The sequence below is a fragment of the Poecilia latipinna genome, unplaced genomic scaffold, assembly GCF_001443285.1.
Source record: "Poecilia latipinna isolate Pla-1442-1.1 unplaced genomic scaffold, P_latipinna-1.0 Scaffold46, whole genome shotgun sequence".
NCBI lineage: Eukaryota > Metazoa > Chordata > Actinopteri > Cyprinodontiformes > Poeciliidae > Poecilia > Poecilia latipinna.
This window is the reverse complement of record NW_015112662.1, coordinates 569754-594176: the sequence shown is the minus strand read 5'-3', so window position 1 is coordinate 594176 and position 24423 is coordinate 569754. Positions and strand designations below refer to the sequence as shown.

Genomic DNA, 24423 nt, shown 5'->3' with positions numbered 1-24423 from the left:
GCTTAAAATTCAGTGTCATCTGCCTTTACAAAGTCCCAGGCTCTTCGTTCCAAGCCACCTGGACCAAAATAGAGGCTCCAGTGTAGCACCCTAAAGTACAATGCGTCTATTTTTAAAGGCTCAGATATATACCCACCCCTTTTTCAAGCAGGAGACAAAGATTCACATTGAAAAGGACAAGTAACTCGGCGAGTCTATTTAAGGTTCTTCTTTATACTGGTCATGATTAGATTTGGATGTTTCAAATATGTGACGAAAAACTGGAAATTGAGTTTGCGTTCTGAGTTTGGGATTAAAGGAGTTCCACCTGGATGTGTTACGATAATTGAAAAAAATGTGTCCTTTGGTCTGTTGAAGGCTGAAAGTATCTAAAAAAAACAGGCTAAAAAAACTAAAGGCTAAAAAAAAACAGGAAAATTTTCCAATACTAAAAAATGTTGGAAATGTATTGACACCCTTATGCATTACAACCACAAACCCCTTTTACTTCTGCTGCACAACTATTCACTTTGAATTAGGTTAGCACATAAAATCCTAATGGAGAACAAAGTTGCAGTCATAATGTGGCAAAATGTGAAAAAGTTCAGGGGGTCACTGTGATCTATTAAACAGCCATGCTTATGCTTCCCCTGTTTAACAGTAAAGTGGCGCCGAGTTGCTCATTATTTTCAACTTTACTCATCCGCTTTCAAAAATCTATCAGTTAAAAAGTTATATTTCATAAAAAGTTGGCTAGTCTGTGCCACCTCTCCCCTCAGAGGAGAACAGCATGAACACTTGCTTTTCCTCCCTCACCTCTGCAGAGCAGCTGCAAAGTGGAAACTTGCTTCTTTTGTTGTTTTTTAGTCTTTTTTTTTTTTTTGCCAACACAGCCCAAATTCTTCTGAGACATAATTAGGTTATTCCTACACAGAAATTAAATCTATGAGTGGCTATTCATAAAGGCACCTGGTAGGACCCTCTTTTTTTTTTCCTCACTGAGAAGACTTTGTTTCATCACTTGATGCAAGGCACTCATTTATGCACTCGGCCGACTGACTTGAAATGAACAGCTTTATGCTTGCTAACACATTAGCTGTAATCCATCATGGTGCACAGGCCAGTTTTAGGTGATTGCACAAGTTGTGTACATCGGAGCTGCTATAAAAGTCAATGTTGATTCAGGCTCCGTGTGCTGATGACAGAGCAAAGCTGCAACAATTACAATCACAAAACTGCCTTTGTGGACCACTCTGACACACACACACACACACACACACACATATGCATGCACACAACTGAAAGACGCTTTCACATTCACACGCTCTCACACACAAGCGGGCCTCACCTGGATTTGTTGCTGCAGGAGGTTGATTTTGTGTTGCTGCTGCAGGAGCTGCTGCTGTTGCCGGGCAATCTGGGAACAGAGCACACACACCACAATGTTTTTTATTTTTATTTTTTTTCAGAGCGTGCATATTTCGAATGTGTGTGCGTGCGGAGCTTGTGGGAGATGCAGCACATCTGCGGGTCTCTGAGGCCCGCCGGTTGCACGGCAGAGGGTCGATGCCCTTTCATGAAATATTAAAGCTCGCCTCATCCGGACTCAGCAGTATGCGGACCTTTACAGACAGATACGAAAGCGACGCATAAAGAAAAAAAATAAAAAAACATTTGATTTTGTAGACAAGTTTATGGCAAATTGTTCAAGCTTTGTTACAAATATTGTATGAAGCAGCTCCCCTAAGACGTTAGAAGCTCAGTTTCTGGACGGGGTGGGGAAAAAAAAATCCAGTGTGACATACAGTGACAGGGACGTGCTAAAGAGTCCAGCTTCCACATACATTCTTGTTCTGTCACAGTCATTTTGTGTGCTGCTGTGAGATGCAGCCCAGGGCTCTGTAATGCTTTGTGTTTGTCACAGGTGATTTGTCCTTACAGCTGTGTTTCTCTGTGTGGCTCTTTGTAAACTGAAGCTCTCCAGAAGCAAAGTAAAAAAAAAAAAAAGCACAACAACAACAACAACAAAAAGGGAAACCCTTCACTATGCAAATACCTGGCAGACTCTTGCCTGGAAACCTGGATGTGTGTGTGTTTGTGTGTGTGTGTGTGTGTGTGTGTGAGTGAGAAAGAGAGCTTTTGCTACATCCGTTCCAATACAACATGCCCTCAGCTGATTCCTGTGTGTTTCTCTGGTTGCACTAATGCTCTGCGCGACATGGAATTGGGTATGTGTAAAAGAACTTGCACATAAAGTCAGATGATTTTTTTTTTCATTAACTTATGCTGGTGGAAGACTCTCTAATGAAGCCACTATTGTTTATATATCCCGGTGGAGCAGTAAAAATCTCTTTGCTTGGTTCCTACAAAGTCTTTCACACTAAATTAAATTTTTTTTACACTTATGCTGACTTGGGTAATGAAAAAAAAAATCTAATTGCAGACTTTCCCAGAGTTTTCATGACTGCACGGGAACAGTTTGTTCAAGACAGTAAAATAAAACTTTGGACACATGTTAAATAAATGCGCTGTTTCCAGTACTTCCAAGGTCTATTTATTTTCTTTATGCGTCTGCATAAATAAATGCATTTGACTGAATGCAAATATCTGCGCGCTGTTGTGGTTTTGCCCGCTTTTTATCGTTTAAGCTTAGCAAATTTGCACAGAGTAAGAAGGTGAATTTTGGCCAAGATTCGCCCCGTTTAAAGGTAAACTCGGCGCTTTTATGATTCCTGTTTGAGCAGAATTAGAGCGACCGACTAATTAGGATGGAGTTTTCAGCTGCAGAGCTTTTCCAAATGAGGCCCTTCACATGAGGCTCCTCTACCTGGTCCTGCTGCTGCTTGGCCAGCTCCATCTGCTGCCTCTGCTTCTCCATTTGTGAGGCGGCCAGCTTCTTCTGCTCTTCGTGCGCCGCCAGAAGCTGCTCCCTCAGGCTGCTCAACTGGCCAATCATGCCCATGAGCTGGCGCTCTTTCTCCGCCAGGCTGTCTGGGGTACCTAAAGGGCAGAAAAAAGAAAAAAAAAGGAGAGGGGGGAGAGATGGGTGACGGGTCAAAGGTGAAATGTTAGCACTTTGAAGAAGAGTACAAGACTCAGCTAAGGTTTCGCTATGAAACCTTTTTTTCTCTCCTGCTCAAAAAGAGAATATAAATCAAACCAACAATTTGCCTTTGTGTGGTTAGAAAGTCCTTCGTTCAGTGATTTCAAAAAGTATTAATACCTTGCAGGACTGAAAAGATTGATCGGATTAATCGTGATGAGTCAATTGAAATAATCATCAACCAATTTAGTGATCGGTTAATCACTAACTGGAGAATACAGACTCGAAAAAAAAAAAAAGGCAACCTGCTGATGTTGAGTCAAGCAGACGCATCCTTTGCTACAAATGGTCAACATTCACTAAAGGAATGCTGTCAGTGCACCTTAGGCAATAGAATGAAATAAATTAATAAAATTAATCGTAAGAATGATCGATAAAACAGTCGTTTACTAAAATGATTGTTTGCAACCCTGTAAACGTTTTTGCATTCTGACACGACGTAACCTCAAACATCCACCCAACTTACTGATGCCATAGACCAGCACAACGTAGTGCAGAATTATGAATGGAACGATTTTCAAAATTGTTTAAAAATGAACATCTGTGATCAGGAATGTTCCCCTTCATGATGGGTTTTCATTTGGGGTTTGGGGACCGGTCACAAATCAACGCTGCGCCCCAAATATGTTGAAACGCCACGTATCGTTTTCCTTCCCTTTGCCAATTATGCAATACTGTGTTGGTCTATCACAGAAAATACACAGGAGTTTGTGGGAAAAGTTTGAAAGGTATGAATGCCCTTAGAAAATCCTAGTTCCTAGACTTAAAACACCAAAAAAAAAAAAAAAAACATTAAACCCCAGTAAAGACATCCATGGCTTGTTGGTTAGATTTATATATGGCTGGTTTGGGGTCTTAACAGCAGGGGGGATTGTGGCAGTGGAAGATGTGCTTTGATAACGAGCATCGGTCTGTTCCAGAGTCGCACAACCAGATGTTAACCAGTTTCCCTGGGAGGCAAAAGGCCGGCATCAATTAATCAAGTCCCATCCATCATCATCATCAGCTTTACCGCCTTATTGAAAGAAGGAAAAATAAATCTGGCGGAGGAAATATTTGTAAACAGGCAAAATGTGGTGGGGAGCAGGAGCAGGAGAAAAAAGAAGCAAAAAATAAAAAAGCAAATGTAAAAATCAGAGCCAGACTCATACGTTTCACAAACAAAAACCGATCCGCAGCCAGGTTTGGGGAATTTACATTTCTCACTAAAAAACTGGAAGCCAAACCCAAACGTATTTGGTTTTCCGCAGAATTACGGGGACATTTGGAGACTGAGCCGCAGCTATCAAGCTGTATTTCTGTGTGATTAAGCTTAGGAGAGAGAGAGAGGAGAGGGAGAACTGAGCAAAAGAGAGTGTGTCTGGTCTGTGTTTACTCTGCAGTCAGCCAACCTCCTTCTCACATTTAGCATGGCCTGACCTTTGACTCCTTAGATCCTGACATACCAGCTCCATTACACACACACACACACACACACACACACACACAGGCCTCCACACAAGGCCTAAATCATTCAACAGGATGTAGTTATAGGGAGGCACACTGAGGCCCAATCAGCACGAGTGTGTGAGTTCTTGTCTGGTCATATGTACTCATGTTTGCCTACATGCCTTTGTTTTAGCGTGTGTGTGCGTGTGGGTGTGTGTGTGTGTGGAAGAGCACAATCCCTCATTGTTCCTCGGCTGCTACCTTTAACAGGACCACATTCCTGCGCCAGTCGAACCAGATGAGGAAAAGAAAGGGAGCAGAAAGACGGTGGAAGAAAGAAAAAGACAAGGCGATAAAAAATAAAAGGAGTAAGGGATGGCTGATCCGCCCTTTGACCGCTAGAGAAGGTGGAAGACGTCCATTTGTCCGCCACGTCCTCCTCCGCTGCCCACCGGCAAACCCCGCGCCTCCTCTTCCTCCCCCCGTGCCGCGCTCCATCCATCCGCCAACAATGAACAATAAAGGCAACTGTCGAGAGCGCTGGCCACTGGAAAAATAAACACGCCGCTGTCCTAACTCACAGACCCACCTTTGTAGAGTCAGAGCAGGAGAGTGGGTGCATGTGTGGTTGATGGGGGGTGTGCTTGCTCGCGTGTGTGTGTGGAGCTAAAGCTGACCGAGACAAGAAAGGGCCTTGTGTTAAAAACGTTAGGCTGTTCAAACGCGGGGTGAAGGGGTGTGGAGGAAAAGGGCAGAAAGAAGAGGGGGGGGGGTCGCAAAGGTGAAACGATGGATCAAAGGAGGCTTTTTTGTAGGGGTTAACCAACCTTCCAACACAGACGTGAGACACACACACACACACACACTGAAATGTAGTAAAAACCAAAGGCTTTATTAGCTGCGTTTCCATTGAGCTTAAAACTGCGCAAATTGGAATTTGATTAACAGAAGCTAGCGTTTTAATTAAACGTGTTTTTTGCACCAGAAGGAAGTGGATGTTCGGCTGCAGATGTTTTTATTTACCTTAAAAATTTTGCAAATTGGAATTATGAAAGTAAATTTGCTTTACGGAAACACACCAACTCATCTTTTTCGCTGAATCGTTTTTTTTTTGCGCTAGGACGAGGTGGTTTCTCTGCCGTATTGGAATTAGCGTGTTTCGCTGCGATGGAAACAGTTTTTTTCCATAATACGAGTCAGATGATAATCAAGCGGATGTCACTACTGGTGGAAAAGACGAAGAAGACGACAGGAAGTGGTAGGAGTGTGAGAGTATGTTTTTTAATGACTAATCGCGTGAACAAACTTATTCACTTTTGAGTTTAATTAAAGGAAATGCCTTAATGTTTTCTTTTGGCTCTAGTGGCCTTTATTTCAAAGTGCTAAGATAGAGAAGGAAGAAGAGAGGGAAGACATGCTGGAAAGGTCAGCAGTCCGGGAATTGAACCTGTGACGGCCGCGTCAAAGACTAAGGCCTCCTTATGTGGGTTGAGCTTAACCCCTGCCCCACCACAGCACCCTGGAAATACCTTAATTTTTTCAATATTAGCTGAACGTCGACAAATTTTTGCTCATGTTTGCAATAGAAACGCAGCTAATGATTCTGGTGGGGGGGAAAAAAATCTGACCTTTTCACACTCTGACCCTCTTTTGAGTATCATTTATCAGTAAAAAAGAATATTTTCAGGACAAACTAAGAAGCGAGACCAGATCTCTTGCTTTTAGCTCCTCCTCTGCTGACCTCATAAATCAGCCTGCATCGCCTTGTTTCCTCCGCTGCTCTGAGGCAGGCAGCCAGGCGGATCAATAACTGCTTTCCTCCACGGGTTAACACACATTCTTCCTTAGGCAGATTACTCCATCCTGTGATTATCAGAACCAAGACCAACTTTCTCCTTTCTCACTCCCGTGCGCACACACACACACACACACACACACACACACACACAAACTCACAGCCTTGCTCACGTACAGGGTAATTAACCAATTTCCAACAATGTAATACTTGTCACCGCGCTCCTACCGCTAATTAATGACCCCGGCTGCGCTGATAACTCCTCGCGGGTGAGACGGGAGGGAATGAGAACGAAGAGAAGCAGCCAATGGATGGAGGAGCCTCGGGTAGGAAAGCGAAGGAGGAAAGACATGGAGGACGGGATGGAGAGGAGGAGTGGAGGCTTATCCGGTTCCCAAATTTCTTCAGTGCCGCAATTCCGGTTTTTACCGTTTCCAATTTAATTCCCAACAGGAAAGGACAACATTTATGCATTCAAGTCCATGTCCCTCAACATTTACCTGGTTTTAATTGAACTCAAAAGTGCATCCAAGTGCATGATCTGGTTTTATACACCAAAAATGTTGTGAGTTATTGGTTGTGATATATTTATAATGAAATCAAGGAAAAACTGGTCGATTCCAGTCGCTAACTGGTTGATTGGTGCAACTTTATTCAAAGAGTTTAGTCACCAAAAACTCCATAAGTTATTTATAGACAATATTGTAAGTATTTATTGTGGTCAGGTCATTAATTCGCTGACAGAATTTAATGTTTGTAGCAACCAATCAGTGGATATATCCTTTAACTTCATAGTTTTGGAGTCATTTTGAGCATCATAATGATAAGTCATTGTTGGCTGGTTATTATATTATAGGTCCTGCATTCAAAACTATTTTTAAACATTTAATAGTGCAGGCATTTACATAATAATATACAAATAAGACTACTTTTATTGGAAATGAGGTTTTTTTTTTAATCGAAATGGGAATAATGGATTTCTTTACCATTAAATTCATTAATTTAACAATATGTATATTATTCAGCAACAGCAATCTACTAATCTTTAAGTTGAATGTATTTTATTAGTTAGATTTTGAAGTAATGTCACGTTTGTTTCAATTTACAGGACATAAGTTCTGTTACCAGCAGTGTTCATATTTTCCGTGAGTTTTGAATTTAATGAGTCTGTTTTTAACCTGGCCAACCTGAACACCAGGGTGCGCTCAGCTTCTTGTCATCAGGCTGACATTCCATGTGCACATGTAAAACGTCTAATAGTGTGAAGGAAGGCGAGGTGAATCAAAGTCTTTCTTTCCACCATCTACTGAGATGCGCTTGATGTTAATGATCCTCCTCTATGTGAACATTTATTCTGTCTCTCCACCTCCATGTAACGGTGAGTGCATATAGTTCGCGATGTGAACCGCATGGGGCCTTTTACCAACGCCTATGGCGCAGGAGTCAGCGGCGGCTCAGAAGCACTTTGTTCCCGGCAGAAAGTTCTTCAGTGGAATTTGATTTGGGGGAGAAAAAAAAAAAAATGCAGACGTGAGAGAGCAGCGCAAACATCTTAACTTTTCCACGCACACACACAACATTACGTAAGTACAAAGACACACTCGTCGTGGTTTCAGCAGATACGAACTTAAACAGAGGCATGCATATATTGCTCCCCAGCTGCTGGTGTGCGGCGCGCCAAGCGGGAAGTCCCTCCGCTGAAATGTCAGCGCGACAGGGCGCTGGAAGAGGGGGTTTGATCAATGGAGCCCCCCCTCTAGATGGCCAGGCCCCTCAGTGAGCCTCTTTGATTACATATTGCTTTGCTTCCTAATGAAGTTCAATTACTGGAGGAGAACGACGGCTTTGCCCCGAAGTTACAGGGAATAATAGCTGCTCTCCTCTACCGTTCTCTCATCTTTTTCTCATTTCGGTCTCTGATTCCTGCATCCGTCCGTCTTGGATGTTAAGTAGAGGTGAGCTTCAGGAAAAAAAAGATGGACCCACAAGGACGTAGTTAACTTTGTGACATATAGCCAAGGAAGCGGAAGGTTTTACTTTACTTTTTTTTTTCTTGAAACTTCAACCCGAATGGCTCCCTCGCTCTGACAGTAATAGATTGATGAGCCAATAAACAGAACGTGACGGTTATTCCTTTTGAAAATGCACCAGCTGGTCCGGCTTAGAAACAGAATCCACAAGATGGTAGGGATGTTTGAATGGTTACCAAGAGAAACAAATCTAATGGGTTTCCCACGGTTACCATTACTCCCCTACGCTGAAATTATCAATAACGTCACATCCAGTTTCAACACTACTCAGAACGCAGCATTTCAGAAGTTAATTAACTTAATAACTTACATCTACATGACAGTTTAAGCAAGTTAAATAGAACTTTCTCGGCTCCATTTGTCCAACTTTGACACCCTCAACATATGCTAAGCTCATCAACCGCAGATTTTACCGTCACCGGCGTTTCCAAGCAGAGCCACCATAAACATACTTTCACATTGCGCAGTAACTGAATTTGACTTTAAATGGCTTTCCAGCGCACAATAAACCAACATTTTTGTGGGGGAAAAAAATTAAATGTCTGGGGATGAAATTTTCCAACAGGAGTTACTGCTTCATGCATCGTGGGATTTGTAGTTTTGTCACAACGTAATCTTTCTCAGCCACAGCGACGGATCACAAAACAAACAAATCGCCCTCAGAAGAAAAAGACTTTGTCAAGAATGCTAAAATGACAGATGAGCAGATACAGCGTCTTACAAACTTCAAAATAAAAGCCTTGGGGATATAAGCTGATTTCCTAATAGCTGGGTTTATCATGTGTTTGGGCTGCAGCTTGATATTTATGCCTGAAATGAAAGGCACTTGTAAAATTTAAGAATTGCTTGTAAAACACTGAAAATGATCTTAAAGCTGTTAAATATGTCATGAGTTCAGCTCAGCAGAAAGAAACTAAGCAGTTATACATTTGCTCATCCAATATGCACTGGAGTCTTTAGTATTATTAGAGGTAAAATGCTTTTTGCACAAATCTCACTGAGGTTACCATCACTGTCTTAAAACGATGAAAGCCCATCTAGTAAATTCATGAAGTATATTCTGTTGTTTTCATGTGAATTTTTATTAAAGACCCATTTTGTAGCATAATAAAGTAGCTACGTTAACCTCCGTTTTAAAAATGCTACATCAAATATGACTTAAAAGAAATTTTTAAAAGAAACTCCATTATAAAGAGTTTCAGAAAGGTCCTTAATCGCTCCTTAATAAATGCTTTAACAATGTTTTTAGAAGAGTTTCATTGAGAAGTAGCTCCTATATTGAGCTCAGCAGACACGCAGTTCCACCAGGTGCTTGCTAATTGCTGCTGGCTAGTCTGAAGGAGCAGAGTGGGGGTATCAAGGGGGAGGGCTGCTCTGTGAGATGGAGCTTTGTCCTCTCCCATGGCGGTTGATTTCTCAAACAGGCATAAAAGCCTCAAGGCAACACTCCAGGTATGTTTTTGATGATGAAGTAACATTATATCATGACGCAAAGCTCAAAAAAGTCAATTTTACAGAATAGTGTCTCTTTAATTAATCCCATTTTATTCATACATGTAGTCTCACAGAGATCTCACTTATAGGAGAAAAAATATAGTTTAGAAGACAGCCTGTGTGTAGGTGAGAGTCAACATGTGACTAAGTAAAATAAAAAATGTCACTTTCTCTGCTACTACTACTATTATTAATGATTGTGATAATTATAATGTTACAAAAGGGTGATTTTTGGAAGCATGAAAGTGTATGCTGTAAACAGGGTGCTTGCTACCTGTTTTAACTTTTTACTCATTCCAATCATTGTAGTTAATTTGTATAAAACAAAGCTGAGCTCATCCTGGATTTAAAAAAAAAATAATCTATTTTTCTGATAACGCAACACAAAGTCCAAAACTGGACTTTGTATGGATTCAGTGGTCGTTACCGTTACATAAGCGTTGCTTTATGCCGTCGTTATTTCCTTTTGCCGTACCTTTAATTTCTCCGATGTGCCCTGAGCCCATGGCCAAAAGTTTATCCTTCCAGTCCTTTGACAACAGCCTCTCAATGCTGGGGGCCTCTGTTTAGGGGAGGAAGGGGGGGACGTCGGGGGGTGAGGGTTTGCAGAGGAGAGGGAGAGAGAGAGGGATTCAGTTGGCTGGCCAACATGACAATAAAGCTCATTTAAAGTCCATTTGCTGTAATAAAGGCAGCGGCGGCTCAGCCTAATGGCCGCATCAGCAGGAAAGAGAGGGAGAGGGAGAGAAAGAGAGAGGCGGAAGGAGAGAAGCTGATAATCGAAAAGAGAGCAAATCTGAAAAACAAAAACAAGCGAGCGAAAGGGAAACGAGCGAGAGAGGAAGAGAGAGACGAGTGGAGGACAGAGAGACAGACAGAGAGAGGCTTTTTCTCCCCTCTCACCTGCTGGTAGAGAATCATTAGCCCTGTGGGCCCTGAGACAAAGAGGGCCTTAATGCACCCGCCACAATGGACACATTATCAGCTAGCGCTTTGTTTTCAACACACACTTCACACAGTCTCTCTCTCTCTCACACACACACACACAAAGCTCTGCACGGGCACACACGCAGAATCCCTAATTATGATTCTAACTGTGGTCACAATTCTGCACAGATGTACACACACACACACACGCACACAGCGGGAGGAGTGGAAATGTCACACAGGAGAGCATGTGCATGGAGAGACTCAGTCCTGAGTGTGTGCATACAGACCACACACACACACACACACACACGCACACACACACACACACACACACACGCACAAATCAGAAAGATACACACAGGGGTGGAAATTACATTTTAGTGTGAAGTCTTCCTAATCATTTACAGAGAAACAAACTGTTTTGAACTTTTGCGCACACTTCAACACCCTGCAAGTTTCTTCTACGTATTTAAATGACACAATTTCTAACTTTAACAGCGCCACGCCCAGCAGCTAAAGCAGAAACACCCTGTTTACATGCTGACACACAAGTATTCATCATCTAATGGCAATTCCTGAACCAATATCTGATGGTTTACTTCAGCTTACAGCTGCTGCTCATGTTAACTCGTCTTAAACTTACAGTAGACAAATTGTTTGTCACTGTTTTTGTGACTCAGTGATGGATTCAGCTGCACACATCATAAGCAAACACCAATAAACTCATAAGTCACCACCACACTTAAAGTTTAAGTGCGTGGTTTTTAACGGCACATTTTCATGCGGCCGATACGATTCGCCGTCAGTAGAAACATCTGTCGGCTGTTTTTTGATGTGATGAACCGGGTGGCTCCCATGTTTTTTAAAGAAACTCGAAAATCAAGTTGGACCATGAAAGCACTTAAAAAGCACTGCTTTAAATTACAGTTTGATTTTTATAAACCTTTTTTTTTTTTTTTTCATATTTTTAAAGACACAAACAAAAAAAAAAAGCTGAGGGAAGTCGGAGGGGGCTCAGAAGGAAGGACTCGACCAAGACACTATTCGAGTAAGAATCACCCTTGTACAGGCGTAGATGTTATAACCAAAACAAAAAAAAAATCCAGGTTTATATCCACGTTGAGCTGAACAGCTGTTCTTCACATCCATCCATCGTGCTAAAGATTATTTATTTCACTACCAATCAAAAACTGATTTCCTAATGGTTCCCTTTAAGCCGCGGAGGAATCGTCAAGAGACAAGGATGGCGGAAAATGGAAGATTTTCAGGATTCAGTAATTCCTTCAATCACACACACACACACAAATCAACACGTAAGGGACTAAAGATGTTTGGGCTTGGCAGAGAAACACGCGCGCACACACACACACACACACACATACACACACACACGTACCTCCACTGTTATGTGCCTCCAGCTTCCCATGAGGGTTCAGTGTTGTCCCTTTCTTTTGGCTTTGAGACAAGTGCATTCACGCCCTGCTGATTACCCTGGTCGCACGCTCCCAGACACACACACACACACACACACAGACACACACACACACACACACGGTTAAAGATCAATACTGAAGTTCAAACCAGGCCACCTCTGACTTTTCCTGTTCATCTCGCCTTCGTCCTTGTCCTGGCCTGTCCTTGTGTTTGCTGCGTTGACAGAGATTCAGTCCCTGACGCACCCCGCCACCCCTCCCTCCCCCGGTGCTTCCCGTCTCCCTCGGGGTGGGTGAGTAAGAGGGGGGTGTTGTTTGGCTGAGCGATGAAGGTATGAAGCAGGAGGAGAATGTTCGTCTAAAACAGGGAGCAGTGAGAGAACACGCGTGTAGAAGAAGCAGACTCCTGCAGCTCTCCCCATGTCAGCTGTCTTAGCATCACCCCAACAGGTGCTATTAGCCCCTGCACTCCTTCTTTCTCTCCGTCCCGTCTCCCCCTCCCGCCCCACCCTCCACCATCCCTCTTTCCCTCAACAATGACAGAGGCTTTTAAGCCAAAGAGCTTTGACAAGTGAGAGGGAACAACAAATGGCAGTGTTGCTCGTTCTCTCTCCGTCTCCCTCGCTCTCCGTCTCCATCTCCTAGTTATTATTTTTATTTATTAACAGGGCTGCAGCCATTGTCCCCGGTGACAGGCCGGGGCCACTTTAACTATTAATAAAAGCCAAGAGGCTCTTTCATTGTGTGGCGGACGGTGAAAAGGGAGGAAGTGGGCAGGGGGGAGCTGGAGAGGGAGGCTGTAGAAAAGAAAAGAGGAGCTGAATCTTTTAGTGAGCCGCTGAATGATGCGGTGAACCTCCACTGTCGCCCAAACCATACTAAAAAAACACCAACATACAAACTTCTGAATAGGTTGGAACTGTCACCTTAGAAAATGTCACTCTGACTCCCAGCTATTAGCTTCTCATTGCTGCTGTTTTTGGCGCATTAGAATGCTGTCAACCTCCAAATGTGCTTTCTTAGACGATTCCAGACTCCGAGACAACAATACCTATCGCGTCTGGCGCACATCACTTCCAGAAAGCCTCCTTTTCACCTCTGCCACATTCACAGATTCAATACTTTTAGCTTCCATTTCAGTGAACAGAATGAAAACAGCTCATCTATTTTGGCCTGCGTTAGAGTCGGGGACATTTGAGGCTAAAAAAAACATCCAGCTGCAGATATATTTGTCATGATCCTTCGCAAAGATGTGTAAAGAAATGTTTTTAAAATGTCAATTTGGGCCTCACTCCCCTGCCTGAACACCCAATGACGACCACAGGATGTATTATTTTCAATTACAAAGCACTTTACAAAGACAGGTTACTAGGATTATTGGAAGAGAAGAAGGCTTACAACATTGCAAAACTCCAAATATACATTTGTGATGGTAGGACAGAGATGGTCATTTTCTGGTATGCTGCACAGGCCAGGTAATCTTTTTAAATGGGCAATTTAAGGTTTAGGTAAGTCTTGTAATTTGTATGTTTTTTTTTTAATTATTTAAAAAACATACTTTCTAAAGTCGAAAAGCAAGTTTTCATGTCTTCCTTATTTTGAAGCGTGGCTAAAACAGCTTCTTCACCAGGTCATATTTGTTCCACAGGGGGAACAGGAAGTCATGGATTACTAAACGGTGAGAGAAAAACCTTTTTCCAGACATTCATACAGATTCCCGTACACTTGATGCCAGTGATTAAAAAAACAAAAAACAACAACAACAACAAAAAAAAACAGTTATTCACCTTGGATTCTTTGTACTTAATTTAAACAAAAATAAACAACATTAAAAATAAAGCAGCCACCTCATTTGTCAGAGCCTGAATATAAAATGAATACGGCACAACTCTTTCCATGAAACTCACAAACTACTCCCTCATCTTCTGGCGAGTGGCATGACGCCTGTTAGTGTGTGTGTGTGTGTGTGTGTGTGTGTATGGGATGGGTGTATGATGGCGGTGAGGTAAGTGTGCGGAGCTTGTTGCCCACGCTGGGGCGGGAGCTGCATATTTCGAGGGGTGGGGTGCTCTGAGCAGAGGGCGGAGATGGGACACCCACTCACCTCGGAACAACAGTAATGCCAACGCATTTATGTTTAAGCTAACTTATTAAAGCTCCACCTTCCTATTTATGTCCCGTCTAAAAAAAGTCATCTGTATGTTCCATGTCATCTTGTTCCAGTTGCTTATTAGTCTCATGATGAATGAAATATCATCTCTCCTGATGTCTCTGTGTCTCGCTCAAATGTTTCCCCAAAATATTTTCCCCCTCCCCAACTTCTCTTGGCTTGCGTCGAAACACCTTCTCCCTTTCTTTGACTTTACAGCACGTCTCATTTAGTCTCTCGTTTTTTTTTTTTTTTTTTTTGTATTTTCCACACAAAATTATCGATGGGAGATGTCCTGATTGGAATCCCACTCGGCTGAGGAGGATTCTGGGAAAAGCAGAGTCGGGGAAAAAAAAAATTGCTGACAATAACTCTGGACTCCAGCGCTATTATTTTGGCTCATTGGCTCAAACAGAGTCAAGCTGCTGCCCTGCGGCTGAGCCAAAACAACCCCGTCCACCTGCCGAGAGAGGGAAACCGCGTACATATGTGTGTCACGGCGCCCCCACCCCCCCGCCCACCCAACCCCCATCCGGGCTGTTTCGGATCCATGGTGAGAGGCGCAACCTCTGTCCGTCTCACAAACAATATCTCTCCTCTTGCCTTCTCTCTCTTGCTTTCTGTTTTTTTCCCCCTCAGACGTTTTGCTTTGAGTCACCCACAAGATGCCAACTCCATTTTTCCTATTATCTCATATTTGTGAAGACTTTCAGAGGAAAAAAAAAAAAAAAAGGGAGGGAACAGAGGAGGAAAAAAAAGAGGAGGTGGGATGGGGGGGGAAGTAAGACGGACAGAAAGCTGGGGCTCTCGGGCGTGCAACAAAGGGACCTCTGTGCCAGCGCCAGGCCCAGCCAGGCTGAGGAGAGGGTGGGGGTGGAGGAGGAGGGTCCACAGGAAAGGGCCCCGGTTTGAGATCCCCGAAAACAGTCTCCACATTGACTTAAGCCTTGGCAGCGGCGGAGGGAGGCTCCAGCGACTCCACCTTCCTTCATCCCTCTCCTCCTCCACAAACACAGTAAGGGTCAGCGTTGAATAAGCAGCTATAGGAGCTCGGGTGGAGTTTGTCTACGACTGTCCACCCCGAACAGTGAGGCATTGAGCCGGCAGGCAGGGAGTAACGGGCGATAATATCTGATTAAACACACGCTCACCGCTGATCAGAAACAAAACCATTAAACAAATTCAAACAAACACAGAGCTTCAGAATGAATCCAAAGGAACTTTTTATTTTTCTTATTTTTAAACACCACGTCTGCACCGGTCAGACCTCACCCATAATAATCTGGGTTACACAATCGAAAAGGAAAATTTCAGGACAAGAAATGCTGTACTGGGGAAGCACACCTGAATATTTGCTACATTATACAAATTACAACTAAATTTATTCTCCTGAAGGACTATCTGCACTGTTCACTGCAAAAATACTAAGTCTTACCAAGTATTCTTTGTATAGTTTTGAAATAAGACACAAATTTACTTTTCATCAAGATATGGGAACTTATTTTAGGTCAATAATTCCTTTGACATAAAAAGTATTTGGTAGGATTTTGTGTTTTTATTGTGTAAAAAGTTATTTCCTTCATACAAAAGAGGAGGTGCTGCTGTTTGAATAATATGGAGCAGCTCACACCTCACGGACAAAAATGATACAACACTGAATGACTGAAAGTTTAATACAAGATTTTTTAAGTTGTTTTCCCCCCAAATCAGATGCTCATTTATTTCCAGCCTGTTGATGCTGCTCAGTCTGGCTATTCCCTCTCGTCGTCGCCAACACGCTCCATTACGAAATGATGATGTTGATATTTTGATGATCAATTCATGTCTGGTTGAGCTGGGCCGTGTGTGTCTGGACACAGTTTTCATCGATTCCTTCTAAAGACGCTCCAATTGATCCAAGCCCTGCCAAGATTATGGGCAGTCTTTGGTAAGAGAAAATAAATAACTTATAATGTTAAAAAAAGAAAAAAAAAGAAAAGAGGAGTCATTTTGATGGTTTTGAGGAGAAACAAATAGAGAGGAGATGTATCAAAAAGCTTTTTGTCCAAGCCCACCCTTACTCCACCACCTCCGCAAGGTTAGCAGCTAAAAGTACCAATTACTGCCTTGTTGTCGGGGAGAACGGCGCTTGGCAACAGTTGCTTCGGCGTAAACATTAAGATCCCTCTCCTTGCTCTCTAACCCATTCGTGGTGCTTCCTAAATATGGTAAAGAAAGAGAAGGGAAGATGCGACCCGGTGCGGCTCCCCCCCCACCCCACTGAGGTGGACTCGCTGTCCACTGTGCGACTCTTCCTTCAAAAGCAGCTCCACTTATTAATAAAACACCCAAGAAGAAGATGAAAGAAATTAGCTCGGGTTCACACAGCGTGGCACGACGGCAACTTCACAAGATTTGTTCACCTTTTTGGGCGAAGCGACAGGGGACATATGGCCATCCCCCTGGAAGAACGTCTCCAAACACATTTAGGGGCGGCACACCTGTTAGCGGAAAACTGCGAGTGTTCACACATAAAATCGTTTGCCAAAACACCTGAAGTGTGTCTGGGAAGCAGGTTTTATTTCGGTTAATTTAAGAAAAAAAGAGGGAGTAAAAAACGACCCCCCTCGCGTCCCGATCACGCTAATACGAGGCGACTGTGGTGTAAAAATATATATACATAATTTTTTTTTTTTTTTAAATCATTCAGCTATCACAAAACAACAGATGTAGCAGGATATTTTTTTCCACCCTAATATTAGGGATTGTAAGGATGTATAGCAACAAGCTTCTGCGAAATCCGACGCTCCAAGAATAGGCCGCAACACATAAAGCGAAAATTTACAAGGGTGTCAGTCAACAATTTAATAAATTGAAAATCCATTTATGTGAATGCGGAGCTCTGCCCTTCACTCCGCTGCCTTTTCCCTAACAGATGGTGTTGTGGGTGCTTATGTCCAATTTGATTTGAACCAAACCCTCAGCCAATTTTTACACTGGCATGAAATCTCAGCGAGCCAGATCCACACACTGGCAGTCAGAAATAGCAGCGGAGAGGGCGCGACATTGTGAAAGAACGATGAAGGGCAAAATCTGGAGCGACATTTGAGAAAGTCGCAGAAAAACTTTCCCTGTTGTTTCACTCCGGTTGTTTGTTTTTTCTCTCTCTCTCTCTTTCTCTCCCTCCTTTTGCATGTTTTTTTGTGCTGGGCTGGTGAAATTACCGATGCTATCTTAATGCTTTCTTTTTTCATTTTTTTTTCCTTTTTCCCTTCGCAGGAGACAGAGAAATGTTCCTTTCACACACACAAGCGCACCATTTTCCCAATTGCCTCCATGACCTCCATTATCATTAAATGGCGTTTGATAGCATCGAGACATTTGAATCCGCTGTGGACTAATTCTGCTCGGGCCTTGATAGCCGCTGCCACAGCACCTTATTAGGGACAAGTTATGGGAGCAAAAGCAGAAGCCATTTTCATTTTACTGCCTCATACTTTACAGGCTGAAGTGTCAGCTGAGGTACTGATAACCACTGAATACGGCCCTCTAATTGCCCAGTTAACAAACACGGCCTCTTGAGAGACTTTTGAATAGATAATAGAGACTCCCATGCAACAATGGCTCATGCTGTGTTTGAAACTGTATGAATTCATTGAGGATTGTTTACAAAAAAAACTGCTCTAACAAGTAAACAATAGTGTTTAATTTAAACTTATGTCTTTGGGTCTGAATTTTTTCCATTTTATTCCATGGATAGCATGTGGCTAATTATTGTCCTGTCCACAAATTGTCCCACTTGAGGTGTGGATCACTGCAGCTCCTCCAGAGTTACCAAGGAGCATTCGCCGGTCTCATTTTGCTTCCATGTTTAATCAACCAATCAAGTTAATTTGTGCAGCACATTTCAGCAACAAAGCAGGGCAAAGTGGTTTACATCATGAAAACATACAAATAAAAAGCAATAAAAACGACAGGCAGCAATTGAGAAACCATTTGAAGATGGCACATTTTGACGAGTGCCATCATCAAAATAATCAATATATTAAGTTTTCTTCTTCGTTTAAAGGAACTCCGTGTTTCAGCCGTTTTGTGGTTTACATGGTGGGCTGATAGGTGCTCTGTTAGATGTTCAAAATGTTAGGTTTTATGACCTAATATTGCTGTAAAATTCTCCATAATTTTATTCTGACCGGTCTGCTTTGTTCTTCAGTCTTCATGCTCTTTGGTCACTACCTTAACCTAAAAAAAGAAAATCTTCACAGAACAGCTGGATTTACTAATCAGGCTACTTTAGAAATCAATTGGTTACACTTCAATGTTTTTAATTTTAAAAAGCCTAGAATCTGCCTCCACATTACGATTATGGACTACTTTGTGTTACGTAAAAGCTGCGTAAAATTCTCCGAAGTTTGTAGTCCATGCGATTAAACGTGAAAACATTCAAGAGATAGGAAGACTTTGCAAAGCGCTGCAAGAGGTCAAACACAGGATCACGATGTTATCTTTTAACCAATCCATGTAAATCTGGAAAATTAGGTTTGTGGGTAGGAGGGTGGGATAATTTACTTATTTGCAAACCGAAATGAGATTTGCGTTTCACTCGATGCTTACACTTAACGGAAAAACTTGATTTATATCAACGACCTGCAGAAGAGCCGATCAGATAAGCCACCAAGAAGAAAAAAATACAAAATTGTCATGCCGAAGTCGGGGCAAGGAGAGGGTTAACGAGTCGAGGGCCGGCGCTGCGTTTTTAATGCACGCACATCTCTCCCTGTCAAAAGCATCCTGTTAAAGTCGACCAAAGCGTGTACGCCGGCTTGTAAGAGTGCGTGTGTGTGTGTGTCGTCCATAGTGGGCTCAGGCTGCTGTAATGGAAAATGACACTTGCAATCTGTCTCGTGGCAATAACCCCTCTTCAGCGCTCTTGTCTCAGGCTCGGCGCACGCCGGTGCACCCGTGCACAGACACACACATGCATATGCACACACATGCACACGCACACGCATGCACCCGCACGCACACCCACCCTGAATGGTTCTGTCACTGTGGCAGCCCTCGGGCCGTCCTTGTCACTGCACAGCTTTATTGCATCATTTTAACGTGACAACAAAAGAACACATTGTGTATTAGGCCCTACTGTGTAGAGACGGGGAATGGACCCACGCATTAACCACGCTACACACACACACACACACACACGCAGCAATGTTTTCACTCTCGAGTCATGACATTTTCCGTCTGCCTGTCAAAGCAATGACAGAGAGACAGGCAGAACAGCAAGGCACTCCTGACACACTAATGCTGCTTTGCATGTTGGAAGTCTTTTCAAACTGTGCTGAGCTGTGACTTTAACCTCCCTTGTGTGTGTGTGTGTGTGTGTGTGTGTGTGTGTGTGTGTGTGTGTGTGTGTGTGTGTGTGCGCACGCACGCGCGCATGCAGAGCTGATGGGTGAAGACTGTTATTTCTGATGCTATCATAGTTTTGGCCCTGTCTTTGCGGTTTGATTGACAGTTGGCTTGGCTTTAGACTGGCTTTGCTGGACGGGGGAGGCGGGGCCGGCCTATTTCGGTTAACGCGAACACTGTTGACAAGCGCAAACAGACGCGCATGCACACACTTCTCCCTCTGTTTATCTGCCGTGATATCCCTCTCTGTCTCTTTTTTTTCTACGCCTTTTTCTTCTCAATGTGTGTGTGTGTGTGTGTATGTGTGTGTGTGTGCGTGTGTGTGAGTATGTGAATGTTTGTTCCATCTGCGCCATTGATCGGACAGACACAGAGCACGCCGTGGAGTCTTAAGAATAGCCAACATTGTCCCATGCGCTGCCTTAAAGACAGAAGGACGGGACATGTGAAAGCCATTAGACCGATAGCAACAACGGCCCAAAGAGCGGTGGAATGCTCCTCTGACTAATGTGTGTGTGCGTGTGTGCGCGTGTCCGTGTGTTTGTGTTTGTGGACGGTTGGAGCCTTACGAGTCACTGTGCTCCAATTATTCACTCATGTCAATGTCTCTTCTTGTAAATCTTTTCCTACTCCCAAGTTTTCCTGGCAAAGATCTCACCGCTTTTAGGCGAACAGAAAAAATAAAAAATAAAAAAATTAAAAAGTTTGATTGGTTGAGGAGATCTGCCTCGTCGATATCGGGTGATGCTGCTGGTTAGGTCACATTCAGATCATTTAGCCATCTGTGGCTAACAAATTGGAAGAGAACTCAGACAAATTAAATGACAATATCAGACTTAGGGAAAGAACTTGGTGTTTCTTTTTTTTTTGTTTTTTTGTTTTTTTCTTTTTGGCATGTTCGCCTTGATTTGACAGAACAGAAGAGAGAAAGACAAACAGGAAAAACAGAATGCAAGAAACATGCTTTAGAGGTTCAGTTAGCATAGAGATGAAAGAGAAACTTGAATCGATCTAAGTTCGAAGTTTCGCATGAATTTTCAGCAGGTTGACCTGTTTCACCTTACAGTGCAACAGAAATGTCATGGCTGCCATTTCCTTAAGAGCTAAGAAGTTTGGACGAAATTCAAAATCTCTTAACATTCAGCATGAAGGGTTACGTTTGCTAAACTTCATGGGACATGTTTTAGTTTAGTATTTTTAGAGATGACGCATCTCAATCCTGTCTTTCTTTCAGATCTGACCTGCCTATTCAGATTTTAACTGATTATGCTTTTCTGTTTTTGCCTCAGGTTTAAGAAACAAATCTGCTACAGATTGCTTGACAGAAATGGAAGTTTTTAATTAAACACACAATGAAGTTGCTAAATTATCCCTTTTCATGCATCAAATTGTTTCCCCAAGAACCTTCATCTGATTATTGTTAAACTAAAAGTGTGTGTTGCTGTGGGTTGATGCTTTTACAGACCACAAAACGGTGCGAGTTGTTAGTTTTCCTCACTTATCTTCTTCCTATGCATACATGACTTCATTGGACACTTCCTCCTCCTCACTCCACTTGTCCTTTGATGAGACACCCATGAGTCTTTGAGTGGGCTAACGGTCTAACAACGTTTGGCTCATGGGAGACTGAAGCCCAGAGTGAAAAGTATGATGACCTTGGAAAGAACCGGGTCAGCGTAATCGAACAAACCAACAAACTGGACAAGGAAGGCGGGTGTCGCAATTAACTGGGGTAAAATATGTTTCAGTAGATTTGATACAGGAGTACTAGTGATGTAGCGACTTCAGTGTCGGCTTCGCACACAAACCTGCCCACTGTCTGGGAGTGAATGACTCCCTATCTGCTGTTTGCAGAGTGTCTGGTTTAGGTATGGGCCAGTGACCAGTATCAATGTTTCAAACACAGTTTCTCAAACTGTTCCTACCGTTTAAAGTCCTTAAATGAGGTGCCAGAGAAAATGTTGTGGGGATCAGAGGTTTTTTTTACCCCTGAATGGGGCAGAGTGTAATGTAGCACTTTTTGCTGTGAACGACTGGGAAACTGGCTGAAAGAACGCTATTATACTTTTCTCTCATTACAGCTGTTTGTAAATTTTTCCAGCTGCAAAAGACACGGACAGGCACGGTTTGAAACTAAAGGAACGCCACCCTGGGGAATGGGCTGGTTGCTGCTATCAAGGCATTCCAAGACATTTAGAAAGTTAAGGTTTCAAACATAGTTTTTTTGTTTTTACTGTTCCTATGGTGCAAAGTCTTGCTTAACAAGATGCCAAAGAAATTTCCAGTGTGACTGGGTTGAGTTTTTCTTGCAATGCACCTCCTCTGTGTTGCTGCACATTGCTGGTTAGCAGGATAATAAAACACTTTTCTTCCAAAAAAAAAAAAGAAGAGAAAAACATGCCTGTATGGGAATATTTTACTAAATTAGAACCAACATTAGCCTTTATTAAGAAAATCCAGATATAAAAAAAAGAGCTGGGAAGCGTGGGTGACATGCAGAATTAACTACCTGAGCAGATAGCTTGACTAATTACTCCACTAATATTAGCTACTCTATAAAGAGCAGAATGACACTGAAAATCACCAAATATCCCATATTTTTGCTTAGGACTGAGTGTAATGGAAAACAATAAGAGTTAAGATTACTTAACTAGATTAACCAGTCTCTAGTAGAAATAGTTGTTTTTCTGTGTAAAATAATTAACTCATGTTATAAATTTTTTACTTAACTCTGAATTTGTGGTATTTCTACTCAAGGTTTTTATATTGTGAAGCTTGAGAACACGAGTATAAATAAAATGCTTCACATTTAACGAGACACAAAATCCACAACGGAGGGAGCTGAAGATGGAAGACATCTTAATTTGTAGATGTTCTTGTATCTTGCTATTGACTGTCGTGTGTGTGTGTGTGTGTGTGTGTGTGTGTATAAATTTGGTGGAGCCACCAGCATGACCGCTCAGTAAGCCCACTACCTACCATCTGACACACACACACAGATGGGAGCCTGCAGACTCTACCCACATCTGAAGGAGACATAAATAGCGCTGCTGAAAACCACTTATACACCACCGATCATTTATATTCATAGTTAATCATCGTTTTACTCACATCACATATAAACAACAAAGATCCACTACATCTAAATTTAAGCCTCTGTCTGGCGGAAAAGGCATGCGAGTGTAGGAGGGGGAGAAGGGGGGTACTGCCAAGACAAACTGTGACGCAGGAAGACGTTAAACACAGAGATCTTAGATGTACAGGGCCAAGTTTATGGCAACAGTTTGGATCTTTGTTTGTGTAAATCCTAAATATTGCACAGTGGATGATATGAAAGTTTTGGAGGAGTGAAACCCAAACTTTTCTTCTGATTTCTGTTGAGCTCAAAACGTCACTGCCACCCATTTTGTGGCCAACATGAACCGGCTGAAATTTGTCGCGTTGCGAATGGGCAAGATTTGAAAGTTTTCCGAAGTTTCCAGAACCTTTTAACAAAATACCTAACTTGGAAAAAGTAAAATAAAATTAATCTGTCCTGTTCTGTCAAGACTTTTCATTTAAAAAACAGACAAATGCCTTTGGGTCCACTCACTTCCGAGTGTTGCAAATGTTATTAGCGAGAGAATTCTGGCAATCAAGTCAGAGCGTAAACACATTTCACAAAGTTAGGCAACAATTTTTTATTTTTTTTACCCAGTTTTCTTCTGGCCAAACGCCTACCTTTTGGCTCAGAGTTTATGTCACAGACGTTCTCTGATCAAATGGAGGTGTTCTTAAATCCTGAAAAATCAATATCAAATTTATCTTTTTTTTTTATCGTCGTCAGGCAGATTTGCTCTTTGGGTAAATGAGAAATTTCTCCTGACTTGAACAGATCATATCTGGTTCAGAAAATGTGACATGGGTTGTATCAAGAGACAAAAAAGCAAATGGAAGAAGATTATGGCTGCGATAAAAAAAAAAAAGAAAAAAAATTCGGAATTTTAACCTCAGAATTCTTTATTTTTTGTGGCCCTAATCCTCTGCTGCAATTTCCTTAAAAAAATCCACAAAATTATTTTACCTTTGAGTGAAAGAAATTTAAAAAATCTGTGTTTTGCGTCTCTGACAACGTTTTAATGATGACTGCACTCAGACACCAACTTCATACCTGCCGACTGTGATGTTTCAGTGAGACTACATAAACACACACCTTGATTATTGACAAGCCTGACACACAACAGCTGACTTGCTTTGTCAGTATTACTGCAAACCCCCAACTCCCCCTTCCCACACACAGGTCATGTGTGTGCACGCTTACATCCGAGTCTATCTGGATGTTTGAACATGTGTGTGTGTGTGTGTGTGTGTGTGTGTGTGTGTGTGTGTGTTACTGCGTTTGTGTGTGTCTGCCTGAGTTTGTGTGTAGGTGACAACTCCAGCCCCAAACTGACTGGCATCTGGCGGTGGCAGTTGTTTTAACAGCTGAGCTGACAGCATTAATCTGAACGCACCCAAATCAAAAGGAGACAACACCTGTTCACCGCTCCTGAGCCCAGCTGAGGAGGAGAGAGAGAGAGATGAGGGGAGGGAGGGGGTGCAGCGGGGTATGAATGAGTGCAAGAGATGGAGGGGGAGTGATTAGGAGCAGGTGGAGAGAGTGATGGAGACAAAGGCAGATGATGAAGGGAATGTAGAAGAAGAGAGAAATG

The 24423-nt window shown here is 42.6% G+C and overlaps 1 protein-coding gene across 9 annotated transcripts in view; it reads right to left on the bottom strand.

The window, feature by feature from the left end:
• Positions 1–24423, bottom strand: part of sox5 (SRY-box transcription factor 5) — a 105172-nt gene that overhangs the window by 45386 nt on the left and 35363 nt on the right. For 7 of the 9 annotated variants that reach the window (XM_015049901.1, XM_015049871.1, XM_015049850.1 and 4 more), the window contains exons 4-6: positions 10305–10391; positions 2807–2979; positions 1328–1396 (exon numbers count right to left, since the gene is read on the bottom strand). In XM_015049901.1, the coding sequence (XP_014905387.1) occupies positions 1328–1396; positions 2807–2979; positions 10305–10391 (329 nt within the window). Of the gene's footprint in view, positions 1–1327; positions 1397–2806; positions 2980–10304; positions 10392–12155; positions 12561–24423 lie in introns of those variants that run through there. The other 2 variants (XM_015049908.1, XM_015049878.1) reach the window with 2 other exon arrangements.